At 42.0% G+C, this 21,303-nt stretch overlaps 2 protein-coding genes across 2 annotated transcripts in view; both read left to right on the top strand.

The window, feature by feature from the left end:
- The first annotated feature begins 485 nt into the window (after positions 1-485).
- Positions 486-15,442, top strand: ORC1 (origin recognition complex subunit 1). Its single transcript, XM_032695934.1, is given in 21 exon segments — positions 486-684; positions 894-998; positions 1,393-1,520; positions 2,687-2,728; positions 2,731-2,772; positions 2,775-2,854; positions 3,057-3,333; positions 3,336-3,413; positions 4,057-4,337; positions 4,339-4,355; positions 5,165-5,269; positions 5,616-5,805; positions 6,670-6,776; positions 7,417-7,518; positions 7,964-8,135; positions 10,316-10,423; positions 11,172-11,321; positions 12,515-12,634; positions 14,037-14,203; positions 14,436-14,523; positions 15,071-15,442. Coding segments are annotated over 20 exon segments (2,538 nt in total). The 5' UTR covers positions 486-684; positions 894-909; the 3' UTR covers positions 15,266-15,442.
- A 500-nt stretch (positions 15,443-15,942) lies between these two features.
- CC2D1B (coiled-coil and C2 domain containing 1B) overlaps positions 15,943-21,303 on the top strand; it is a 28,202-nt gene continuing 22,841 nt past the window's right edge. The window contains exons 1-3 of the mRNA XM_032696190.1: positions 15,943-15,986; positions 16,324-16,428; positions 19,069-19,210. Of these exons, the coding sequence (XP_032552081.1) occupies positions 16,363-16,428; positions 19,069-19,210 (208 nt within the window). The 5' untranslated portion in view covers positions 15,943-15,986; positions 16,324-16,362. The remainder of the gene's footprint in view (positions 15,987-16,323; positions 16,429-19,068; positions 19,211-21,303) is intronic.

Genomic DNA, 21,303 nt, shown 5'->3' with positions numbered 1-21,303 from the left:
CCCCCGCCCCGTGCGCACGCGCGGCCGGGGGGCGGAGCTTCCCTCGCCTGTGGCGCGAAGTTCCATCGCGGCGCTGGCGGGAGTTGTGGAAGGACTGTGGTGAGTTGGGGCTGTGAGGGGACAGAGGGGGGATGCGTGTCCCATGGGGGTTACCGCGCACCGCGATGGGCTGCCTGGGGAACGTGGGGAGTCTCCCTCGCTGGAGATATCCCAGACAGGTCTGAACGCAGTCCTGTGCAACGTGCTCTGGGATGACCCTGCTGAAGCAGGGAGGGACCGGATGAGTGAATGTGGTCCCTTCCAGCCTTACCCGTTCTGCGAGGGGGTCTGGCGGGCTTGGGGCTCTGTGCGGGCGGTGAGCGGGTTAGGGGCTCTGTGGTGGTGGCGAAGCCTCTCGGTGTCCGAGCCGGCGGACACTGTCCCCTGTGCCGCCATGCGCCGCCCGCCGCGGGGCACAGTCCCCCCTGAGACAGCGCTGCCCGCGCTCCGAACCGACGGGCTGGGCCGGGCGGGGGGTGATCGGCACCGAGGGCTTTGCGAGTTTCCAAGGAAAATTCTTACTTAGAAAACAGGAATTAAACAAACCAAACCAACCCGATCGCAGTGAGGTGTGGAAAACAAGCGAGGTTCAGTCTCCGGGGGGCGCAGCCCGCCCCGCCATGGCGGCGGGGGAATTAATTAGGAGTTGAGTAAAAATTCACTACTAAGTATCTTCTTTTTTCCCTTCTCCCTCGGAGAGAGGTGTCTGGCGGCTTTGGGGAAGGTGGTCTTCTCTGAGCGAACCACCACGTTCTTCCTACACACCGAAAGAGTTCGTGTCATTTCTATGTATCTTTCCTTCTTTTCCTTTTAAATAATAATTTTTTAAAGAAGTGTTTGCTTATTTCTTTTAGCTTTTCCTTGGGAATCATGAACACCCGGCAGCAAAGCAAACTTATCTACTCCTGGTATGGGAAACCCATGAGCTCAGACAGAAAGCTGAGGACTTCCCAGTACAAGTAAATAACATTTCTTTCTGTCTTGCTCAGGGAAACTTAATCAATGAATGTTTCCTTACCTTTCTGACGTCGTTTAGGTTAAAGTGGCAGGCAGTGAGAATATGAGTAAGGTTTTGAGCATTTTGTTGTAACACTGTACATATATAACAAAAACATTGTTACAAAGCTCTTGAATTATAAATTGTATAATGTATAACCGAAAGCATTTAACTAAATCTGTGAAAGTGTTAGCTGTCTAGTTGAAATATGTATGAAAGCTAATCAGGGAACTAAATTGTAAGCTTTTCAAGAAAGGTTATAACTAGCTGTAAAGTTGACTGGCCATCAGGTTTAATGATGTGTGAATTAGGAAGAGTATGAAATTCTGTTAATCTGCCTGTCTATCCCTTTCTAGGGGCATCATTATTACCTCAGAAAGCAGCAGAACAGAATCGTGTATACAGCTTGGGGACTTTATTCTAGTAGAAGGGGTGAATGCAGATCGGCCTTATGTAGCACAACTCCTGGATTTATATGAAGATGGTAAGAGAAATAACAATTTACTTTCTATCTGAGAAATGTTAAAATGTTTTAAAGTGACCTTTTCATGGGAATGTAGTTAGCATTAACAATGTATCACGGGCCTAACTTATTAAGAAAATTAAGCTTTGGTAATTGTTGCATCTGTATTTACATACTCCCCAAATATTTGGCACTAATTTCAGCTAAATTTGATACCTAAATGCAGAGTTTAAGGACATTATATTTTTACAGTCTTTTTGCTTAGTTTAATTTAAAAGAAATGGTCCTGGAGGAAGACAGTGTGAGTTCATGCTGATTTAGAAATTGGAGAATTCAAAGGAGCAAGAGCATTGCAGCCCTGAAGTTGCATCTTATTAGACGTCAGGCAATTAACAAAAAAGTACAGGCTGGCAAATGGGGTTGTTGCTTCTGTCCCTCCTAGGACTACTTGTTTATTCCTAGATAGGAGAGGATCATCACGGAGGTGGTTGATACCAAAGACTATGTCTGAGTCTGAAGGGGAGCTCCTCATTGGCTATGTCTGATTCTTTGAACAGCTTTTGTTCTTTTGTGCCATCATAATAATACTTTGAGGTTTTCTAATTTTCTTTACCTTTTTTAAAACATAATAGATATCACCCCAGCTTATTTTTTACTAACAGATATTTATTGTAACATAACTGAAGATTCTTTTCATTCTGGAACAAAAACACATGGAACGTCCTTGAAAACAAGATTTTTCTGTTTGTTATATATCTTTGACAAGGTACGGTTTGTTAAGCAGTGAAAAAAATGTGTCTGGCCTCTAAAAGTACACTGGCACTACAAATAACAATTCTGAAATGTCTCAGTTCTCCTTTTATGGCACTGTTTTTAATTAGTGGGGTTTGAGGAGATGACATCTATGCAAATAAGGAACCTCTTCATTTGTGATAGTGAATCAGTGGTCTGGAGCTGGTCTCCAGGTGTTTGTGGTTGAGACCCTACATAGTGTTTGTCTTGGTCCTTAAAAGTCTCGACTCAAACATTGATTTAGCTTAGAAAATGGGAATTGCAATCTCTACTGGATGCTTTCTCACCAGGGAGGATTTCTATGCTTGAGGCATTTTGGGCTGAAGTCATTAAGGTCTAGCCCTAACTCTTGCCAATAAAATTCTTCACATTCACTGACTTCTTCGGTGTTCCAGGTGCTCAGCACAAACGTGCAGTTGTGCAGTGGTTCTGTCATATGGAGAGATACCTCAGAATAAAAGGAAGCTGCTTAAAAGAGAGATTTCTCCCAAGAGGTGTTTTTTGACCAAGTTCTTGGCTATGACACTGATATAGATGCACAGACCATCATTAAAAGCATCATGGTATGTACTGCAACCCCTCTGCACAGAGAGGGAAGAGAGAAACAGGAACAGTCCTGTAGTGCAATAAACTTATGCTGGTGTAAATGTAGGTGAAGGTGTTGCTTTTTATAATGAAGGATTGCATGAGTTAAAATAAGATCTGTGAATAGAAAATAGCTGAGTGTTAATGTGTGTGTGCTTTGGTATTTTCTGTTTTTTGCAGGTAATACCACTACATCCAGGGGAGGAACTACCTATTAGCATTAAACAAGGAACAAACTTTCTACACGTAAAACAGTCTTGGGATGGGAAATGCTTTAAGGCTTTGTCCCCAGACACATTCTCTAAGCTGAAAGCCAAGAAGAAAAAAGGCAGCACCCCGGACTCGTCAGAACCATTTATTCCTTCAGACATCCTTACACCCCTGAAAAAAGAGACAGAGAGTGTTGTTCAGAGTGCCACAAAACCGAAAAATGCTGAGTCAAACCATTCTGTTTCCAAGTCTCCCTCGCTAAGGAGAGGCAATCACAGAGAGCGGCCAATGACATCAAAACCCCAACAGCAAGGAAAGAAGTTGGAGGTTAAGCAGTATGTATATGGCAATATTCCCTCCATTTGGTAGTTCTGAATGTAGCATGCTCTGTGCCTCTCCATTTTAGGTGGTTTAAACAGTGGTAACATTCAACATCAGTATTTTTAGCTGCCTTGTTCGGTCTTTGGAATCAGCCCAAGCCTTTTGGGCACATCAGTTGTTTGTCTTGTCTGTTATTTCAAGCAACTTTACTGTGTGTATCCAACTGCTGTTGCAAATGTTTTATTTGTAACTGATAACTCTAAATTAAAGTACTTGTTGACTGAAGTGCCCAACCTGGCCTCAGAATGTCCCCCTTTCTTTAATCTTCTGCCTGATGGTGCACTAAAATGTTTCCATTGGGCTGGTTGAATGAGCACATTTGATCCTATGTGACATGCAGTATTTTCAACATGGAACCTCAGTAAAGTTGTAAGTGATGGAGGTGAGTTAGAAAACAACAAATGTGTCTGTCTTCTATTTAGTAATTTTTTATGGGAAGTGCATGCCTTCTACTGATCCATTTCCTTGTTCCTGGAGTGAAATGCCCATCTCCTTCAAATAACAGGCCAGTTGTACCACATCTTCTGAAAGTTAACCAAACCAGCCGTAATGAAGCTTGACAAAAGTTCATTTTGCTCTTGATTTCCAGGTCCCATAAGATCTAAAGGCAGGCTCCTGGGAAGTGAAGTTTTGGACCTTTTGGATGATGACCGTGATGCCATAGCGCCATTAGAATCAGCAGCTACTAAAAGAAAAGTGACTTTCACAAGTGATATTTTAGGCTCACCGCCAAAGATCCCTTGCAGCAATGATAAATCCAAGTCAGTATCTGACACTGCAGAGCCCTGTCAGAGGTTCAGTGACACAATTCGATTGTCCCCCTACCCCAAGGCCAAAGACTTCAGTGAGAAAGCCAAGAACCTTCACAGTGGAAGATGACATCATATCGTAAGTGAGAGCCCTTTTATCATATTTGTCTACAGGATTTCCATTTGCGTGTAGTTCTCCTTAAAATACATTTATTTATGAAAGACTCCAGAGATAAGTAATTTTCCTCCTTTCCAAGAGTAAAGGTGCTGATGCGACAATGGAATTAGCATTTCTTTTTTTGTCCATTACAGTATAGCATAAAAATGTTTACCTTTCATTGATAAGGTAATGGCGTTTCAGCTGTATTTACAGATCTAAAAAAAATCTCCAAGAACTGTCAACAAATAATTAGAGCATCTGGAATTCATCTCATCCTGTCCTTTGAAGTAGTAGGAAAGTTTTGTACTAACAGTAAAATATTTCAGTGGTGGGGAGGAGAGAAGCACCAAGAAGACAACCAAGGCATATCAAAACACAAGGAGAAAAATATATTCATAAGGGCAGATCAAAGAGAGGCCCAAAGGAAATAGTTTTTGTCTTCTTTCTCTTAAAAAAGAATAGGCAAAAACCCCACCTCTAAACCAAATAAAACCACAACTGTTTTGAGCCCCTGTCCCTTCAGTTTGGCAGTGCTATATTTGCCAAGTATAGCAAATATTTTGTAGGTGGGTTTTTTTTTCTTGGCGAAGACATATTGAAGAGACAGTGCAAGAGGGGGGAAATTGTGCTGCCAGTGTCCATGCCATAGCCAATCTGTAAATGACAAATAAGAATTCATGCTGGGTTGGCAGCCATAACAATTGAGCCTGAAGTTTGAAAGGCCTTCTGTGTGTCTTTACAAGTGTGATGCAAAGAAATACAAACAGCTTTGTGTCCTTTCTTTCCAGTTTAGTTGGACATCAGAAACCGGGCACTCAGAGCCCTGTGCTGACCCCTCGCTCTCGCAGAACATGTGCACAGAGAACAAGTGCTCTCATTGCACAGCACATCAGGTAAGCTTTGCATCCATGATACCTTATTCAGATGGCCTTATTCAGAAGCCTTGAGAGTTTGTCTGGTGTAACATTGAAATGCACACGGTTCTAGGAGTGCAGCTTAATTGCAGCATGAGTAAATACTGTCTTATCTTCAGAAGCATAAAGCTGACTCATGGTGTTCTTCAGAAAACTGACTTCCTCTAAACCTCCAGCTGTTAAATAGCCATGGAAAATTAGCAGCTCAAGTGAAAAACACGTTGGTTTGCTGATTATGAGAACTGCAGAAAAAGCTGAAAAGGTACCAGTGATGCTTTGTAGTGTTTAGATTTGTATGTATTTTTTTATTTTCTGTTTATTACAGCGTGTTGAACCAGGAAGATGATCTGTCCAGCTCTGACAGTTCTTACTCTTCAAGTAGCGAGGAAGAGGAGGAGGAGGAGGATGTGCCCTGTACACCAGAAAAGAAAACTAAATCAAGCAGAATATTCAGCACTCCAAAATCTTCTAGCAAGTCTTCAGTTCACACTCCTGCAAAGACCCCAAAGAAAACTGTAAGGTTCCATCTGAAAGAGCTATTTTTATTATTTCTGAGCCAGTTAATTGAATGCTTGATGCCTGTGTACCACAGTTAAGTATCTGAACCCCTTAGCTTTTAATGAAGCATTATCTGGATTAATTTAATCTTTGATATAAGTAGGTTATGCAAGTGTATAAACCACTTGCATGTTGTGACAATGTTGATTAAAAAACTGGGTAAACAGGGAAAATATTGGCTTGGATGCTCTGCAGCATCATGGCCTCACCAAAGAGCATGATCAGCAGTTTCTTGTAGTGTCCTGGCTACTGATGGAGATGGGATCCCAGGTTACAGAAATCTTAGGCCTGGCTCGTTAAGGCTGTATTCAGCACTTTAGCCTGGTGCTGAATACTGATTAGTGTCAATGGCTCATTTTTACTCTGTGTCTAATGAAATGAATGTAACACAAAAACCTAGTGTAACTAGGTTGCAAGCACAGCAAAGAAGAATAATTAAGATACTGTATGGCTTTTATCTGAACAGTGGAGTTCAGATAGATCAGTTTCTATTCGCTTGCTCTCTCTTAAGAACCAGATCACTTTGTAACACAGTGCTTCAGAAAAGCATTAACAACTTGAAAATTCTTCAGACAGTTACAAGGTGTAGTTGCTTTGTCACCACCCCCTTTCAAGTTTCCTTTTTCTCTTAGGAAGAAAACACCATAAGGCTTGTTTGGCAATTCCCTTTGCAAAGGCTGTTTCTCTGTCCATCTTGTGCTCTGGCATCCCCAGGTAGTTTGTGCATAAGTAATGTTTGGGAAACTTGTATGAATCATTAGTCTCCCACAGAAATTGCTGCATGTAGGAAATCTGTTTGAGGTTGTAATTCTCCTTTACAGCCTTTACCAGGAACACCCAAGACTCCCCGGAATGCCACTCCCGAAATTCCCAGGCGCAGCCATGCAGCACAGAAACCTGCCAGTGTACTGGAAGAAGCCAGATTAAGGTAACTTGTGCTCAGGGGAGGAAATCATCTTTATTTGTGTTAGGTATGCACAGCAGTAGCTATGCTGAGGTAGGGGATGTCATCTTTACCATATTGAATAAGATTGGTAAAAATGCATGATATGAGAAGAGCCCTTATTAATTTACAACACAATATTAGATTTACAAATACTAGTTGTATTTACAATACTACTTTTACAATCTCAGATGATTTTAACCTGTCTTATCAGCTTTAGATTGTAAAGGTATACTATTTGTCTCTTTGTGTCTGAAAAAGCTTTACAGGTGTCACTGTAGATCTTGACATTGGAGGGGGAAAAAAGGCATTAGGGATTGACCATATCTTTCAAACTAGGTTTTAAACTCAGTTTTCTATAAGCAGTCTGCACTGTTTTATCCTCTGCACTGACTTACAAATAGTTTGTGAATTAAAACAGCTAGATCCTTATTGCTGCATAAATTAAAAGCATATAGAGAGACCTGGCTGTTTCTTTTGAGATACCTGACGTTGACTGTCAGGCTGTTCAGACTTGAGAATGTAAAAGAGATTTGAAAAACTCCACATCTGGCTGTTTGTTATGTCAGTGGGCCCTTCAGGTGGAACTGCCATTTTAATTTTCTTTTTCTTTTTTAATCAAAAGGCTGCATGTTTCTGCTGTCCCAGAATCTCTGCCTTGCCGTGAGGAAGAATTCCAGGATATCTATAACTTTGTGGAAAGCAAACTCATTGATGGTACAGGAGGGTGAGTTTGGGAGACTGTAACCAACCTACCTATGGCATAAAAGCAGTCAGACAATACACACTACAAGTTATCGTTGTTTAAAGTTCCTAATTGAATTTTCCCGATATTTTTCTTCCTTAAGAAGAAACAGAAATAATGTGGGCTTCTTTGTTGCACAATTAAAGGCCAAAATACAATTAGTCGATTTTATATGTCTGGGGAACCATTTATTTTTTTTAAAAGAGGTAAATTACATTTATAAAGTATTTTAGATCGTTAATTGCTTCAGGAATAATAAAAATCCTCATGATCCTCCAGTCTGTTACATGTTCCAGTTTGCTGAAATATAGAGAATTGCCTGAAGTGACAGAGGAATACTCAAGACTCATGTCAGAGGCCAGGAACTCCAGCTCATTCATCACAAGAGTGTTACCATTTTGCTCAGGCTGCTGTTCTCCTGCTGTAGGTGCATGTACATTTCTGGAGTGCCTGGAACAGGTAAAACTGCAACTGTTCATGAAGTGATTCGCTGCCTTCAGCAAGCTGCAGAAAATGATGAACTGCCACCCTTCCAGTTGGTGGAGATCAACGGCATGAAGCTGACAGACCCTCACCAAGCTTATGTGCAGATCCTAGAGGTGAGTAAAGCCTTGTCAGGGGCTCTCTGGTTTGAAAGAGGAGATTTTGTGCCTTGCCATTAGATCCTCGATGTGTTCCAGTATCGAGGCACTTATCAATATTTCCAAGTCCCTCTGAGAGACTGTTTTTATCTTAGAGCACGTTAGAAAATAATTGACTTAAAGCCTTGGCCAACTTCTTGAACTGTTTTGCTTTCTGCTGCATAAGGGTAGTGGCTGGGAAGTAGCCTGCTTTATTACATCCAGTCAGGTTTAAGAAAAATCTAAACCAGCTTGTTTTTATAAATTTTCCCATTTTGTAATTTTTTCTTCACATGTGTGCTTAAACAGCCACTAGGATGACAACTCTGAAAGTCAGTGTAGCAGTGGAATAATTACTAAGGGGGTCCTTATGGTTAATTGGTCTGTCATAATGGCAATTCAGCTACAGAAGGACTGTCTGTCAACAAAAGTGTGTTTCTGATATCCATAACAAACCAGTCTGCAGTGTCCAACTGGGACTACCAAATGTGCTTATGTTACATGGGTGTGAATTAACCTTCTGAGGCCTGGATTAAGATCACCCAGTAGGCATTAGACAGAAACTGCTCAAGAGCTCTGTCAGTCTAGGCTAACTTAAAACAAGTGACCTGGAAATGAAATCATTTCCTGCAGCATCTATTCCATTTTCATATAAACTTCTGCTCCATTTATTTAAGTCTGAAATCTTTTTGAGCAGGTAGTGGCATACAGTGTTCTAATATCCCTCTTCTCGTAGTTGGGAGTTAAATTACTATATTTGCATCCTTTCCTCAAACCAGCATAGACAGTTTCTTGCAGAGGGATTTATTGAGGCCGGGTCACTGTGTTTCTTCAGCACAGTGAAAGGCTTCCTGACAATTACCTTTTCTCATGGTAGTGTTAATGTATTTTAACATTCTTTGTTCTTATCTCATTCAGCATAAGATTTTAAAATTAATAAGGAATAGGCATTTGGAAGTGAAAGCTGTTGCCCCCCATGGGTCCTGAACTCTAAGCAAGCCCATTTAAATATCCCTCAGGGGAGTCCATAGTCATATGAACCACTTATTTATCCTGTGCCTTTACCTCAGCTCTTATCCAAGTACTCTGGCCAAGAGCCAGGCTGCTGCTGCTTTTGCTGCATCTCTTGCTGCAGGTCAGTCTTGAGCTCCAGTTTGCTGATGTTTCTTTGCATGACTAAAACAAATCCTGGAGTGTTCCCTCCTGCAGTTGCCTCACTGTCAGATGGAAATGTAGAGAGAAGGTACAGGCACAGGAAGCCCTTGACAGATGATAGAGATAAGGTTAAAGGCGGGGTGTAGTTCCACCACAACAAACAGAACTCTCTTTGGTGTATTGGATACAGAGTTCCAGAGCTGTAGATCAGGATTCTCTGGGATCCAACTGCTTTGTATGACAGATTCAGACCATCCTGATTGAATTGGAAACATCATTCAAGTACAGATTATACATTATTGTCATGCTCTGACCTGTTTAATAATTATGAAATCTCAGGTCAGTTGATACAGGATTCTAGAAAAGAAATACAATTTTCAAATGCAATCTTCATTTTGCTTTATGGAGACTCTGAACTCTGATGAATAATTTATTCAGCATATATAGTGTAATTTTGAAATGTCATGCTTTAATTTCTGGATATCTTTGGACCTGCAAGGGAAGAGGTCAGCTCATCTGTTCTGCCACGTAGATTGTTGCAGAAGGTATTGAAGGGTTTTATTTAGCTTAGAGTGGAATAAGTTAAGTTCTAGATCCTGATGATGATTCATGAGTAATTTAATGGGAGTTCAAGATTACTGAAGTCAGGCAATTCTTGTCAACTGACTTAGGTTTTAAGTAGGTGTGTGTGTTCGAGACACCCTTGAGATATGCTGGGTTTGGAGTTCTCTGAGACTGGGTTCAGGATTTCTTAATGATTTGAAGACAAATTCCAGAAAATTCCAATGGTGTTTCTTTTTAGCTATGTATTGTTTTTTTTCTATTCTCCTTCATGGACAGTTCCTGGTAGACCTGAGTGTCTTATGAGCCACTTTTTCTGTTTTTTACACCCCAGTGGAAAAAAAATTCCAGATGCTTGGTGTTGATTGTTAGAGAAAGGTAAAACTGAATAGGAAATAAATGTTGGTGTGATTAACCTGCAACATTGTTTGATCCTTGTCCAGTTACTGACAGGTCAGAAGGTGACAGCAACCCATGCTGCAGTACTGTTGGCAAAACTGTTCAATACACCTGGGCCCAAGAGGAAAACCACAGTGCTCATAGTGGATGAGGTGAGACAAAAAATCCCGTGTTTTCTTCCCTTGAAATATCGTAAGAAAGGAGTTTTTGGAGGATGGAAAAAAGACAAATTAGGCATGTTTTGAGTGTATCATATCTCAAAGGAACAGACTTAGGAGAGAGAACACACAAGTTCCTCTTACCCAGTGAAATTCAGCTTCCTAAAAAGGCTAAGTATCCTTTTGCCATATTGTTCTCTGCCTTGGATTTCACATCGGTTTTATGTTTTGTTTTGATCCAAGACATGGAATGAGTAGTTATGTCAAGTTCTAAATACCACAGAATTCTGCTGCATTTTGTCTGGAAGCTGCTCATTTTCCAGTGAGAAAACTCTACAGTGAAATCAGTCATATCCAGTTTCGAAATGCCTCAAATAATAATCAAATGCACTCTTATTTTTGCTGTAAGCTTCAGGTTCTCACATGCAGGGTCTTTTGAATCTTGTCAGATGTAGTATTAGTGTCACAGCAGTGTTTAAAAACTCCAGCTGTTTAATCATTCTGCTGTGGTTAATGCTATTCAAGCATCTATAGGACTGTGCTTTTCCAAAAGAGATTAGAGCCCTAATTCAGAAAATGCAGCCCTACTAGTAAAAGGAGAAAGGAAACACAACAGAGGCAGCTTGTTCAGGATCATATGAGAAGTGGCAGAGTTAGTTCTCTCAACCTCCCCTCCCCATCAGGTGTTGTAAATAAGAAGCCATTCCTTTCCAGTCTGATTGTTCTTGTTGTGTCTCTGCAGCTTGATCTGCTGTGGACCCGCAAACAGAACGTGATGTACAACTTGTTTGACTGGCCCACCCAAAAGCACTCCAAGTTAATCATTCTGGCCATTGCCAACACCATGGACCTGCCAGAGAGGATCATGATGAACAGAGTCGCCAGCAGGCTGGTATGTCCCAGCAATTCTGTTCCTATGCCCTAAAATGAGAACAGGTTAAATACTGGATGCAATCAAAAGTAATGCAGGACAAAGGTAGGATTGGTTATATCAGAGAGTGAACAATGGTTTTTATAATTCCCTCTTCAGAGGGCTGATAATGAACACGTAAATCTTGGCAAGGTAAGTTTAGGAGCCTTGCTTAATGAGATGTTATGCTCTGTAAGTACACTGTGTAAGAATGAATTAAAACTGATGTCTTTTTAAATATATAAAGATCTGGATAATCAAATGCTGTGCTTCATGGTTAAGCTGCTTACTCTAGAGCTCTGGTTTCCCTGGCTCTTTCCCCTTTAATTCCAGGCACCTAGTTACTTCTCTGTTTGCCATCATCAGCTGGTGGATCTTGTTGGATCCCGTTGGACAGAAAGTTGGGTGCACTCTGCACCTGTGTTGAATATGTTTTCCTGGGTCATTTCTTCATCACTGTTCTGAGGAGTGATTTGCAAAAACAGTGCTCTGTGCCTCCATCCTTCTGTGACTCCAAAATAGCTCCCCGGAGTGTGAATTGCTAAACCCACTTCAGATCAGCTGAGTCCACAGAGTCACAAGGGAGAAGAATTTTGCATAAGAAATACAAGGCCTCCTGCAGAATGTGAAAGGCAGTGCACCATCTGAAACACAGATTTGTCCTCATCTGAGAGCAGTTCTTATTAGCTTGAGCCATAAGAGGATTTTTAATTCTTGGCTGAAGAATTGCTAACATGAAGTCAATAGTGAGACTGTATACACTCAGACAGATTTGCTAAAGGAGAGATGAATATTTTTTCACAGCTGCTGCTGCTACAGTATTAAAAAATAACGTGTAAAGAGTTGTAATCAAAATAGTTTTGTACGGGGGGGGGTGTGATTTGTTTAAAAGTTTTATAAGAGAAATTTGAATTCTAATAGCAGCTGCACTTGCTCCTTGGGCCTTTCAGCAGGGATGTCCAGCCAGTGGTCCTCACTGAGTCACACTTTTGTGGATTTGTACATTCATTTCACAAGTATGATTGATTAAAGCACATCACTTGGAGGGAAAGGATGTGAAAAACCGATTGCTCTTACCAGAGAAAGTAAGACTTAACCATACAGGCCATGCTTGAGCAGTTGGGAGTTTTCCAGCACTGCAAACGCTTCTCCCTATGTTGTGTCATTTACTTTAGGGCCTCACCAGAATGGCCTTCCAGCCCTACACCTACAAACAGTTACAGCACATTATTTCATCCAGACTGAAGGATGTGAAGGCATTTGAAGAGGATGCAATTCAGCTGGTTTCCAGAAAGGTAAGCACAGAGCAAATACAAGTTCTTCATTTTGCTCTTGGTAAAGAGTGGGAGGGCAGAAGAGAGAGTTTTGTAACAGTAGTTGGGCTTGGTTCTGTGGTTGTTTCCTGTATGGGAGACAAGTGGGGCACAAGTAGCAGATCATACATTATTCAGGGTACTTTCTCAGAAAACATTGCTAAAGCAGTGGCCTTGTTTTTCCCACCCACTTTGTGAAGGCAGCAGTACATTCCAAGAGCTGGAGGCATGACAGCAAGAGTCGTGATAATGCATAGTGATAAGATGTCAGATTTCTCCAGTGTTTGGCATAATGTGAGTCATTGGATCTTCTTGAAAAAATAGTATGCCAGTGGCAGTGGAAATATCCATGTTAATCTTCCTTTTCAAGATGCTTAATGCCTTTCATAATAGATAGTACCTGTTCTGTTTGCAAGTCTTAATACTCAGTTGTACAAAAAAAATAAATAATGCATTGGGGATCAGTAGCTTCTCAAATTGAGATGTGGTCATTGTTAATGTGGTATGTCAGCAACCATATATTAAATTAATCTATTAAAATTGTCAGAACATCCAACATCATGGTAGGATAAAAAAACCCTAATAATAACGTGTCAGAAGTAAATATGTTTTGTTAGGAAGGAACCACCTTTTTGTAGGAATAATAGCAATGATATAGACTGAATAATTGCAGTGTTTTTTCTAGTATGATTTTTCTTCAGAAAATCTAGGAATGTAACTTACAATTAGATTTTCTAAAGGGTTTCTCATTCTTAGCTCTAACTGAGTTCTAGGGCTGTTTGTTACCAGCATCTACTGTGAAAACTAGACCAATAGTATATCTAGTGAAAGTTCATAGCTTTATTAAAATTATAAAGCACAAGTGAAAGGAAGTATTTTGTTTCAGAAATTTCAGACACCTAAATATTTTTCAGGCACTCGTAAATGTAAAATTCACTATCACTATATTTCTTTGAGACCTAATAAAATTATTAGTGTACTCTTAATATTATGATGAATGTGGAAAAACTGGGGAGGTTTTTGGTGTTATGCCCCCAGGCATGAACCTGGATTGTGGTAAGGATCTTTACTGGTAATTAAAGTGGTATCTCTGAAAACTTTTGGTGTTGAAGTGAATTTCTCACCTTTAATTTTTTTTTTCTTTGAGAAAAAACGTTTAGCCTTGAATTTGTGAAGCCCAGTTCAGGGTGGGGGTGTGATGCCCGGATGAGGCTGTTGGTTTTGGTCAATAAGATGGTTATTTAGAATCTAGCAGCTCAGAGTGACAACTGCTCTCCTGTTGGGCACTCAGGGTGATTGGGTTTTGTTTGTCTACTGATTCTTGCTGAACTCTTTTGTGAACTTGAGGGAAGTTTTGCTCCAAAGCTGTCCTGTGTCCTTCCAGGTCGCTGCGCTGTCGGGTGACGCCCGGCGCTGCCTCGATATCTGCAGGAGGGCCACAGAGATCTGCGAGTTTGCCGAGCCAAAGAGAAGCCCTGAGATAGTCGGGATGGCCCATGTCACCGAGGCCATAGATGAAATGTTCTCATCACCATATATAAATGCAATCAGGTACAATTCTCAGAGGAACTGCTTTGCTTTGTGTCTCTTTCACTGCGCTGTTTATTCAAAAACATCTCTTGTGGCGCCAGAGTTGCAGGCTGGAATAAAATGGCTGAAATAAACTGGGGTAGAAAAACAACCTGCATTTAAATATGTAGTTACCAAGCAGTTTCCCTTCCTGATGTTTCTCAAGTTCTAAACTTCGCAAGCTGATTTTTGTCTGTTTGGTTTTTCCACTCAGGAATGCCTCATTGCACGAGCAAATCTTTTTGAAAGCAATTTTAGCAGAGTTTCGCAGGGCAGGAGTTGAAGAGGCAACAGTTCAACAGGTATGTTCGTGCTTCAGAGTATTCTTATTTTTTCTCTTAAAAAGAGAGGGGCGCTGTCAAAATTATCAGACAAAAGTGTAAATATTTAAATACTTGGGGTTTTATTCCTAAAATTTGATGGAAGACAATATGATGGCAAGGTAATTTGGGGCTTGGCTGCCCAGGCCAGGTGTAGAGCCTAATTTAATGCTACCGCCTGGGGTTTTTACTCCTCAAAAAGCTTCAGTCTGCACAGTCCAGGGGAGAAGAGGCAGTAACAGATAAATGATCTAATTAAAAAATAACAGAAAAGGTAGGTTGCTATATGTTCTGATTTTTGGCGGTATTAAAAAGGAAACCATAGCTTGGAATTGTTACTTCCGGCACAAACTGTTAGGACTTTGTCAAGGAACAGCAGCGTGTGCATTTCATGTGAACAGGCTGGAGCCAGTTTTATCTCCCCTGCCATCGATGTGGAGGGAAGGAAGCAGCTCCTCTTTATCACCTGGGTGTACTCGGTTGCAGCAGGATGTAAACATGACCTGTGTCCTTTTCTCTTTTTCCACAGGTGTACCACCAGCACATGGCTCTGTGCAGGATTGAAGGGATGCAGAGGCCCACTGTGTCAGAAATGATGGCCATTTGCTCCAGACTCGGTGCCTCCAGGCTCCTGCTGTTGGAGGCCAGCAATAAATACCTTCACATGCGGGTGCGACTGAACCTCAGCCAGGACGATGTCATGTATGCACTCAGGGAGGAATAGGGCAAAAGAGATTTTATCCCTTTTACTGTGTGTAAAGGTTTTAGATATTGCCTATTTTTATTTTTTTAAACTGTCCATAAAATGGAAATAGCTAAATGTATTTTTATTAAAATGCTTTGCCAAAATGTTTGATGTTATAAGCACTCCTTTTAATAATAAAGCATTAATTTCAAAGCATTTTAAATGCTCCAACCTCCTTTGTTTTTAAAAATATTTTTATGTGCTGTTATCTGGGTCCCCTTTCACCTGAGGTGTATGAGCTTGAAATGGGTTTCTTGAAATGGATTGCCTGAATCCCCTTTCTTTGTCAAGACTTGCGTTGTCTTTGGCTTGGTGGTCTCTGTAGCTTTTCTTCGGTGACTTTTATACTCGACATTGTTAAAATGTCCTTAAACTTTCATTACTGGACATAATTAAGGGGAACTTCTAGTCTGCCATCCGGGCTGAATGGTTGAGTGAGGGGACTGTTTTGCTAGCAAGAACGTAAAAATACCGCAAGAAACGTGTCGTTCAGGTAACCAGCTCTTTTTATTAATTAATATCAAGGATTTCCTCAAAGGCGTCCCCTCGGGTAGCGCAGGTTGGCGATGCGGATAGTTGGGATACAGCGCGGCCGCCAGGCTCGGGAACAGCCGCCTGAGCCCGCCCGCCCTCAGCCGGCCCCGCCCCTCGGCGCAGCCGCGGAGCCGCCGGGGCCGCGCCGGGCGGGAGCGGAGCCGAGGTGAGCCGGGCCCGGCTGTCCCCGTGCGGCCCCTCCGCCGTCCTTTCCCCAGCCCATCGCCCCGCCGGCCCCTCCCTGCGCCGGGCCGGGAGCGCTCCCAACCCACCCCGCTGGGGCCGGGGGTCCCGGCGTGCTGCCCGCCCGGGCCGGGCGGAGCGCGGGGTGCGGCCGGGCCGGGCTCCGGCCCGGGAGCGCGATCCGCGGGGCCGCCCCCGCTCCTTCCCTCTCCCTGTGTGGGGGTGCCGGTGGGAGCTGCGGGGCCGCACTGCCTGCCCTCGTCCGGCCCGCGGTGCGTGGGACAGGCAGGGTACTGACTTTGGGTTTCGTGTGCTCTCAGTCCCTCAGAGAGACAGCCCCGTGAAATTCATGAACCAACATGCTTGGCAGAAGACCTAAAAAGAGCCCGCAGGCAAAGGGCCAGGGAGCTGCAGTTGCGAAGCAGGTAAGGAGGGCAGAGGGCCAGGGAGATGGGCTTGCAGAGCAGGTAGGGAAACCTCCTGCTCCCGCTGCTCCTCAGGGTAGGCTGGTTCAGAGCTCTTGCTGCTTTTCTCCTGCTGGAATCTCCCATGCCTTAATCAAACTGCAGGATCATGAAAAAATTAAAACTGTGCAGTGCCTGTTTTCCTGCTTTCTCCTCTAACGCATTCTTCTTAAAGTAAATAGCTGATATGCAGCGGAGGGAAGCCACATGTTGTAATGCTGTAATCTTTGCATGAGACCTCATGACTCATGCTTACAGTATTTTCTTAGCCCAGCTACTTTGAGGTTTAATAATAACTTCAGTAGCTCTGGGAAAGCTTTCCTTACATCTCTAAGAAAGCAGAAATAGGAAAACCAGAATATCAAGCAACAACTTCAGGAGCATACATGGGGAAACAATAAGTTGCTAACCAGAGACAGTTAATTTTAATTTCCCTGTGTACGGTCATTTTTTTCTTGAAACAGATAGGCTGATAAGCCTATGCCCCTTCCCTGTAGCTAAAAGTGAGCTTACATGTGTCTGTGTGTTGGGGTTTTTTTCATACTATTTACCTTTGGATATGGTTTCAGAAACCCTGTGGAGAGAAACAGGATTTAGTCTGGGCTGGCAGGTGTGAGAAATCAGGCAACGGTGTCAAAATTAGAAATACAACCAGGACAAAATTCTGTGTAGAATAGTAAAGAAAACCGGAGTATAGTTAGAGGTAAAGAATATGTTACAACCAGAATGGAACTTCAGAAACCTTCAAAGGTAGAATAGAGGCAAGTAACAGGTGGAATGACTGGAGAGATGTATGTATATATGTATGTATATGTGTATATATATATACACACAGTGTGCCTTACAGCATGATGACTTTTTCTTGAAACAAATGGCTTGTTCACTTTCAAATTAACTCAGTTTAATCTGGTTCTGTGCTATGTAGTGTATCAGTTGCAAGTTTTTTGTAACTTTTTTTTTCTGTTGTATTAAACATTTCTTTAACGTTATTAATTTAATTGGAAAATGTGCTTTACTGAATGGATTGAGAGACCTGGAGCTGGTGCTGCTGGATTCTGGTTTTGGCTTAATTTGTCACTATTCTGGGTTCACTTTGTACACTTGCAGTGTGGTAATGAACAGATCAAATGTGCTCCTGCTCCATTTTGCACGTTGAACTTGAATCTTTAGATCACCGTTATAAATATTCCCTATTTAAATCTTGTCCTGACCTTCTTTCCATTCTATCCCAGACTGCAAATACATTAGTTTTGTTCTGTGGCAGGAGATGGATAAGGCAGAGGGTTCCTGGCTGATCTGCCTGGTGCCTTATGGAATGGCAAGGGCAGGATTGGGGCTAGTAAACAAGTTGCTGATGATTTTGAGTGCTGTTGCTGTAATCTCTGTTTCTCAGCTATGCTTCACATTCTCCTTTGGGATTATAAAAGAGTTCAGGGAGGGACACAAAATATTTCAGGGCAGTAGCCACCAGCACCTCAATTTCTACAGGGTTAAAAGAAAAAGTTATTGCACGTAGTAGTTTATAAACTGAGACAGCTTCAGCTTCTTGCAGCACTTCAGATCCTTGAGACAGGAGGAGGTTGTTAAGTCTTGTAATAATGACAACTGATGTTTTTTTCTGTGCTGGAGAGAAGCTCAAGTGCTGCTTCCTTGGCCCTGTGAGGATCAATAAGCCAACAGGGGCTTGTGCTTTGGAAAAGTCTGAGGAAAGCTGCTCCACCTACCTCATAGGATGAATCTAACTCAGTTAATTCATGTTTATAAAAAAGCTTAGCATACTTCAACTAAAATGTTTTTTTCTGGGGCAGTTAGTACCTTAACCAGCAATATAAAAATTGTGATAAACTGACATTTTAGCAGAATGCCTTTTAGACTCAGACATCAAGACGTTTCTCTGATGTCCTGTGGCATGTTTTGTGCAACTGAGCGCTAACCCCCGCTGTCAGGTTGTGTTTGCTGTTATTAATATACTCCCTGAGATGTTATCCCTGAGCTGATGATCTGTCCAGCCGGGTGGTGCTGTGTGGGCATTGCTGGGTTTTAAAGGCTCTGTTTCCCTGGGTGTGCATGTGCTTCCCGTGTGTTCATGATTTAGAAACCGAGCTAACAAGGAGTACAGAACAGTTCTGTATTTAGAAAGCTTCTTCAAGAGATAAGGGTGAAGCCTCTGCAGTGCCCACATGTCAGACCTGTTGTGTGTGAACAATGAGTGAATATTTTTTAGCTTAGCTGTCACGGGCACTGCCCTGAACTTCCCTGATGGTATCTGCTTTATGAGGCTCAGTAAAACAAACAGCATTTTATTTTACCTTGTTCTGCCAGACTGTTGAATAGACTTGATTTTTAAGAAATCATAGTTTGTGTAGAGTATTTGTGGCTTATTAAGACTTAAGTACTTTACACCAGTTGTAAGTGCCTGGTATGCACTGCTTTGGTTATAGAAGTGGTATGACAGGGGACTGTAAAAAAAAAAAAGAGCAGAATTCAGAATGCATGAAAATGTCTAAATAATCCATGCAGTGTAATGTTTTTGGGTGTCATCTTTGTTCTGACTGCAGGTTTTTTTTACTCTTCTTTATTGTTCTTTTCCCTTGGCTCCAGCTGGGGCTGTTTGTAGAGTTCAATCCTGAGGAGATGCTGTTGGGAGCTGAGGAAGGTGGGGATGATGGGGACCTGGAAGCAGAGCTGGCTGCTCTCACAGGAGCACCAGTAAAAGAAGGGAAATCAAAACCAAAGGGGAAAAGTAAGTTAAAATATTTTATTTATTGGCAACCTGAATAATTTATTAAAGTTACCTTTAATAAATTTATCCAAGTTATTATTTATCTAAAGAATCTTTAGGTTTATCTAAAATGTTTTCTGTCACTCGTAGAAGCTGAAATTGCAACTACCCTTTCCTTTACTTTGAAAGATTTAAGTTGTTACTCCACAAAAAGGGTAAGAGGATTTTTTTTTCCATGCTCTTGTAGATATAGGAAAAAGATCTCTGAGGGCCAGCCAATTTAGTGACTAAATTAAGACATGCTTGTTTAGCATATGAAGTCCTAAAAAGGTGTAGTAGGCGCTACAGGGAAATTGGAGGGTGGGTTGTTTGTCATCTGGTTGTTTTGTTTAAAGAATGAATTGTTTTGTTTAAAGAATGAATTTACTGAATGATCATTATATTTTTAGTTGCTTGGAGTCTGTAACCAAAATTGAATCCCATTTTCAAGAGGGAAATTCTGGAACTGATGGAATTGTTGGGAGAATCCTGTACCTTGTGTTGGGAAAATTCTGTAGCTTGTGTTGTGCAGGAGGTTAGTGTGTCTCTTGGAATGGATTGTTACCATTCCTAATATTTTAAGGATCTGTTGACTTTGTCAGATAGTGTTTGCATGCAGCTATGCAGTGTTTCTCAGGATAGCTGGAGTCTACTGTAAATCAAGGCTGCTGCTGAGAGTGACACTAGTGAGCATGCTCTGCCTCTGAGCAGATCCCTGTTTGTGGATAAACATGGGTGAGCTGGCTCAGGAAACCGATCTATGAAAATAAACTTTTGTTGTGTTGGGCTTTCAGCTGGATCAGGTCCTTGGTCTGGTTTGCTCCCTGCCTGTTTGAGCTGCAAGGGAGGGGTGGCAGCAAGTGGTTGAGGTGGGACAAGGAAAATGGGACCTAGCCTGGATTCCAGGTGTGTGAGGTGCTGGAAAGAAGGGTTAGGGCACCTACAGCCTTATTTGCAGCTCTGCAGTAATTTGCCTGTAATACCACACAGAGCAGCAGGGAAATGAAGGATTTTTAAATATTTAGAAATAGTGACTCCATAAACACCGTAGTTAATGAGAGACAGAGGAGGTGTTTCTGTCTAAAACTAAATTCTGAATAATTTCCACTTCTCCAGATTAACTCTTAGAGCTAGTAAGCACAACTGTACAAAAAGCACAATAGCAGAATTTTGGCCACTGGACACAGGTGGCTAAAACATGCATGTTTTGAGGGTGAACCTGCATCAGGAGCTCTTGAATTGTTGTCAGCTTTTCAAGTGCTGACTTCCTTCTCGTCCTGATCATATCACTTACTTGTATTTTTTCGGTCTCTGTATTCTGAAGAGGAAAATGAAACTTCAGACAGTGCAAAAATAATGTTTACTGTGCTTTTAAAATGTATGTGTTACGGCTCATAAAATGATTTTCCAGAATAATTTGCAGCTGCTCTTTTCCTGGTAGCATTGGAAGTGTATAGATTAGAAGCTTGTGGAAGATGGACAACTGGACAGCTGGCCCTGGGGACTCAGGAGAGCTGGTACATTGTAGTGGTGAGGGCAGGATGGAGAGGAAAAAGGAGGGCATACAGTAAGGACAGGGGAGAAACAGATCCTGTCTGAAAAAGGACAGAAGAAAGGGATCCAGTACAGCACAAGCTGGTGCTCAGTTCTTGTCTGAACACAAGGTGCAGTAATTCCCTCCTGGATTTACATCCTAGAGCTCTGATGGGGGTGGGGAAGTGATCTCCTCCTCCAGCTTGAACATGCAGGCAGCAAAAGCTGTACCGTTGCATCATCTTCAGCACAGAGATGCCTGCTCCCCGTGACTGAGAAATGCTGGCTGGGCAGCCAGTTGTGTGTTTGAAATTGTGGCCTCAACTTGTGCACTGGATTAGAGCTGAACAAACCTTCTGAGGAGGCTTGATTGGATTTTTGCCTCTAGTGGGGTTTTCTGTACAGCCAGTTCCTTTGGATGTGACCTGGTGTCTGAATTGCTCATATATTTGACCCTTAGCAAAACTCTGCAACATGTTTGATATAAGCACTGAAGCACTGATAGGGTAAATTAGATTATTTGAACAGAAACAGCTTTGTAC

The sequence above is a fragment of the Chiroxiphia lanceolata genome, chromosome 9 (genome assembly GCF_009829145.1).
Source record: "Chiroxiphia lanceolata isolate bChiLan1 chromosome 9, bChiLan1.pri, whole genome shotgun sequence".
Taxonomy (NCBI): domain Eukaryota; kingdom Metazoa; phylum Chordata; class Aves; order Passeriformes; family Pipridae; genus Chiroxiphia; species Chiroxiphia lanceolata.
The sequence above is the reverse complement of the archived record's forward strand: the minus strand, read 5'-3'. Positions and strand labels throughout refer to the sequence as shown.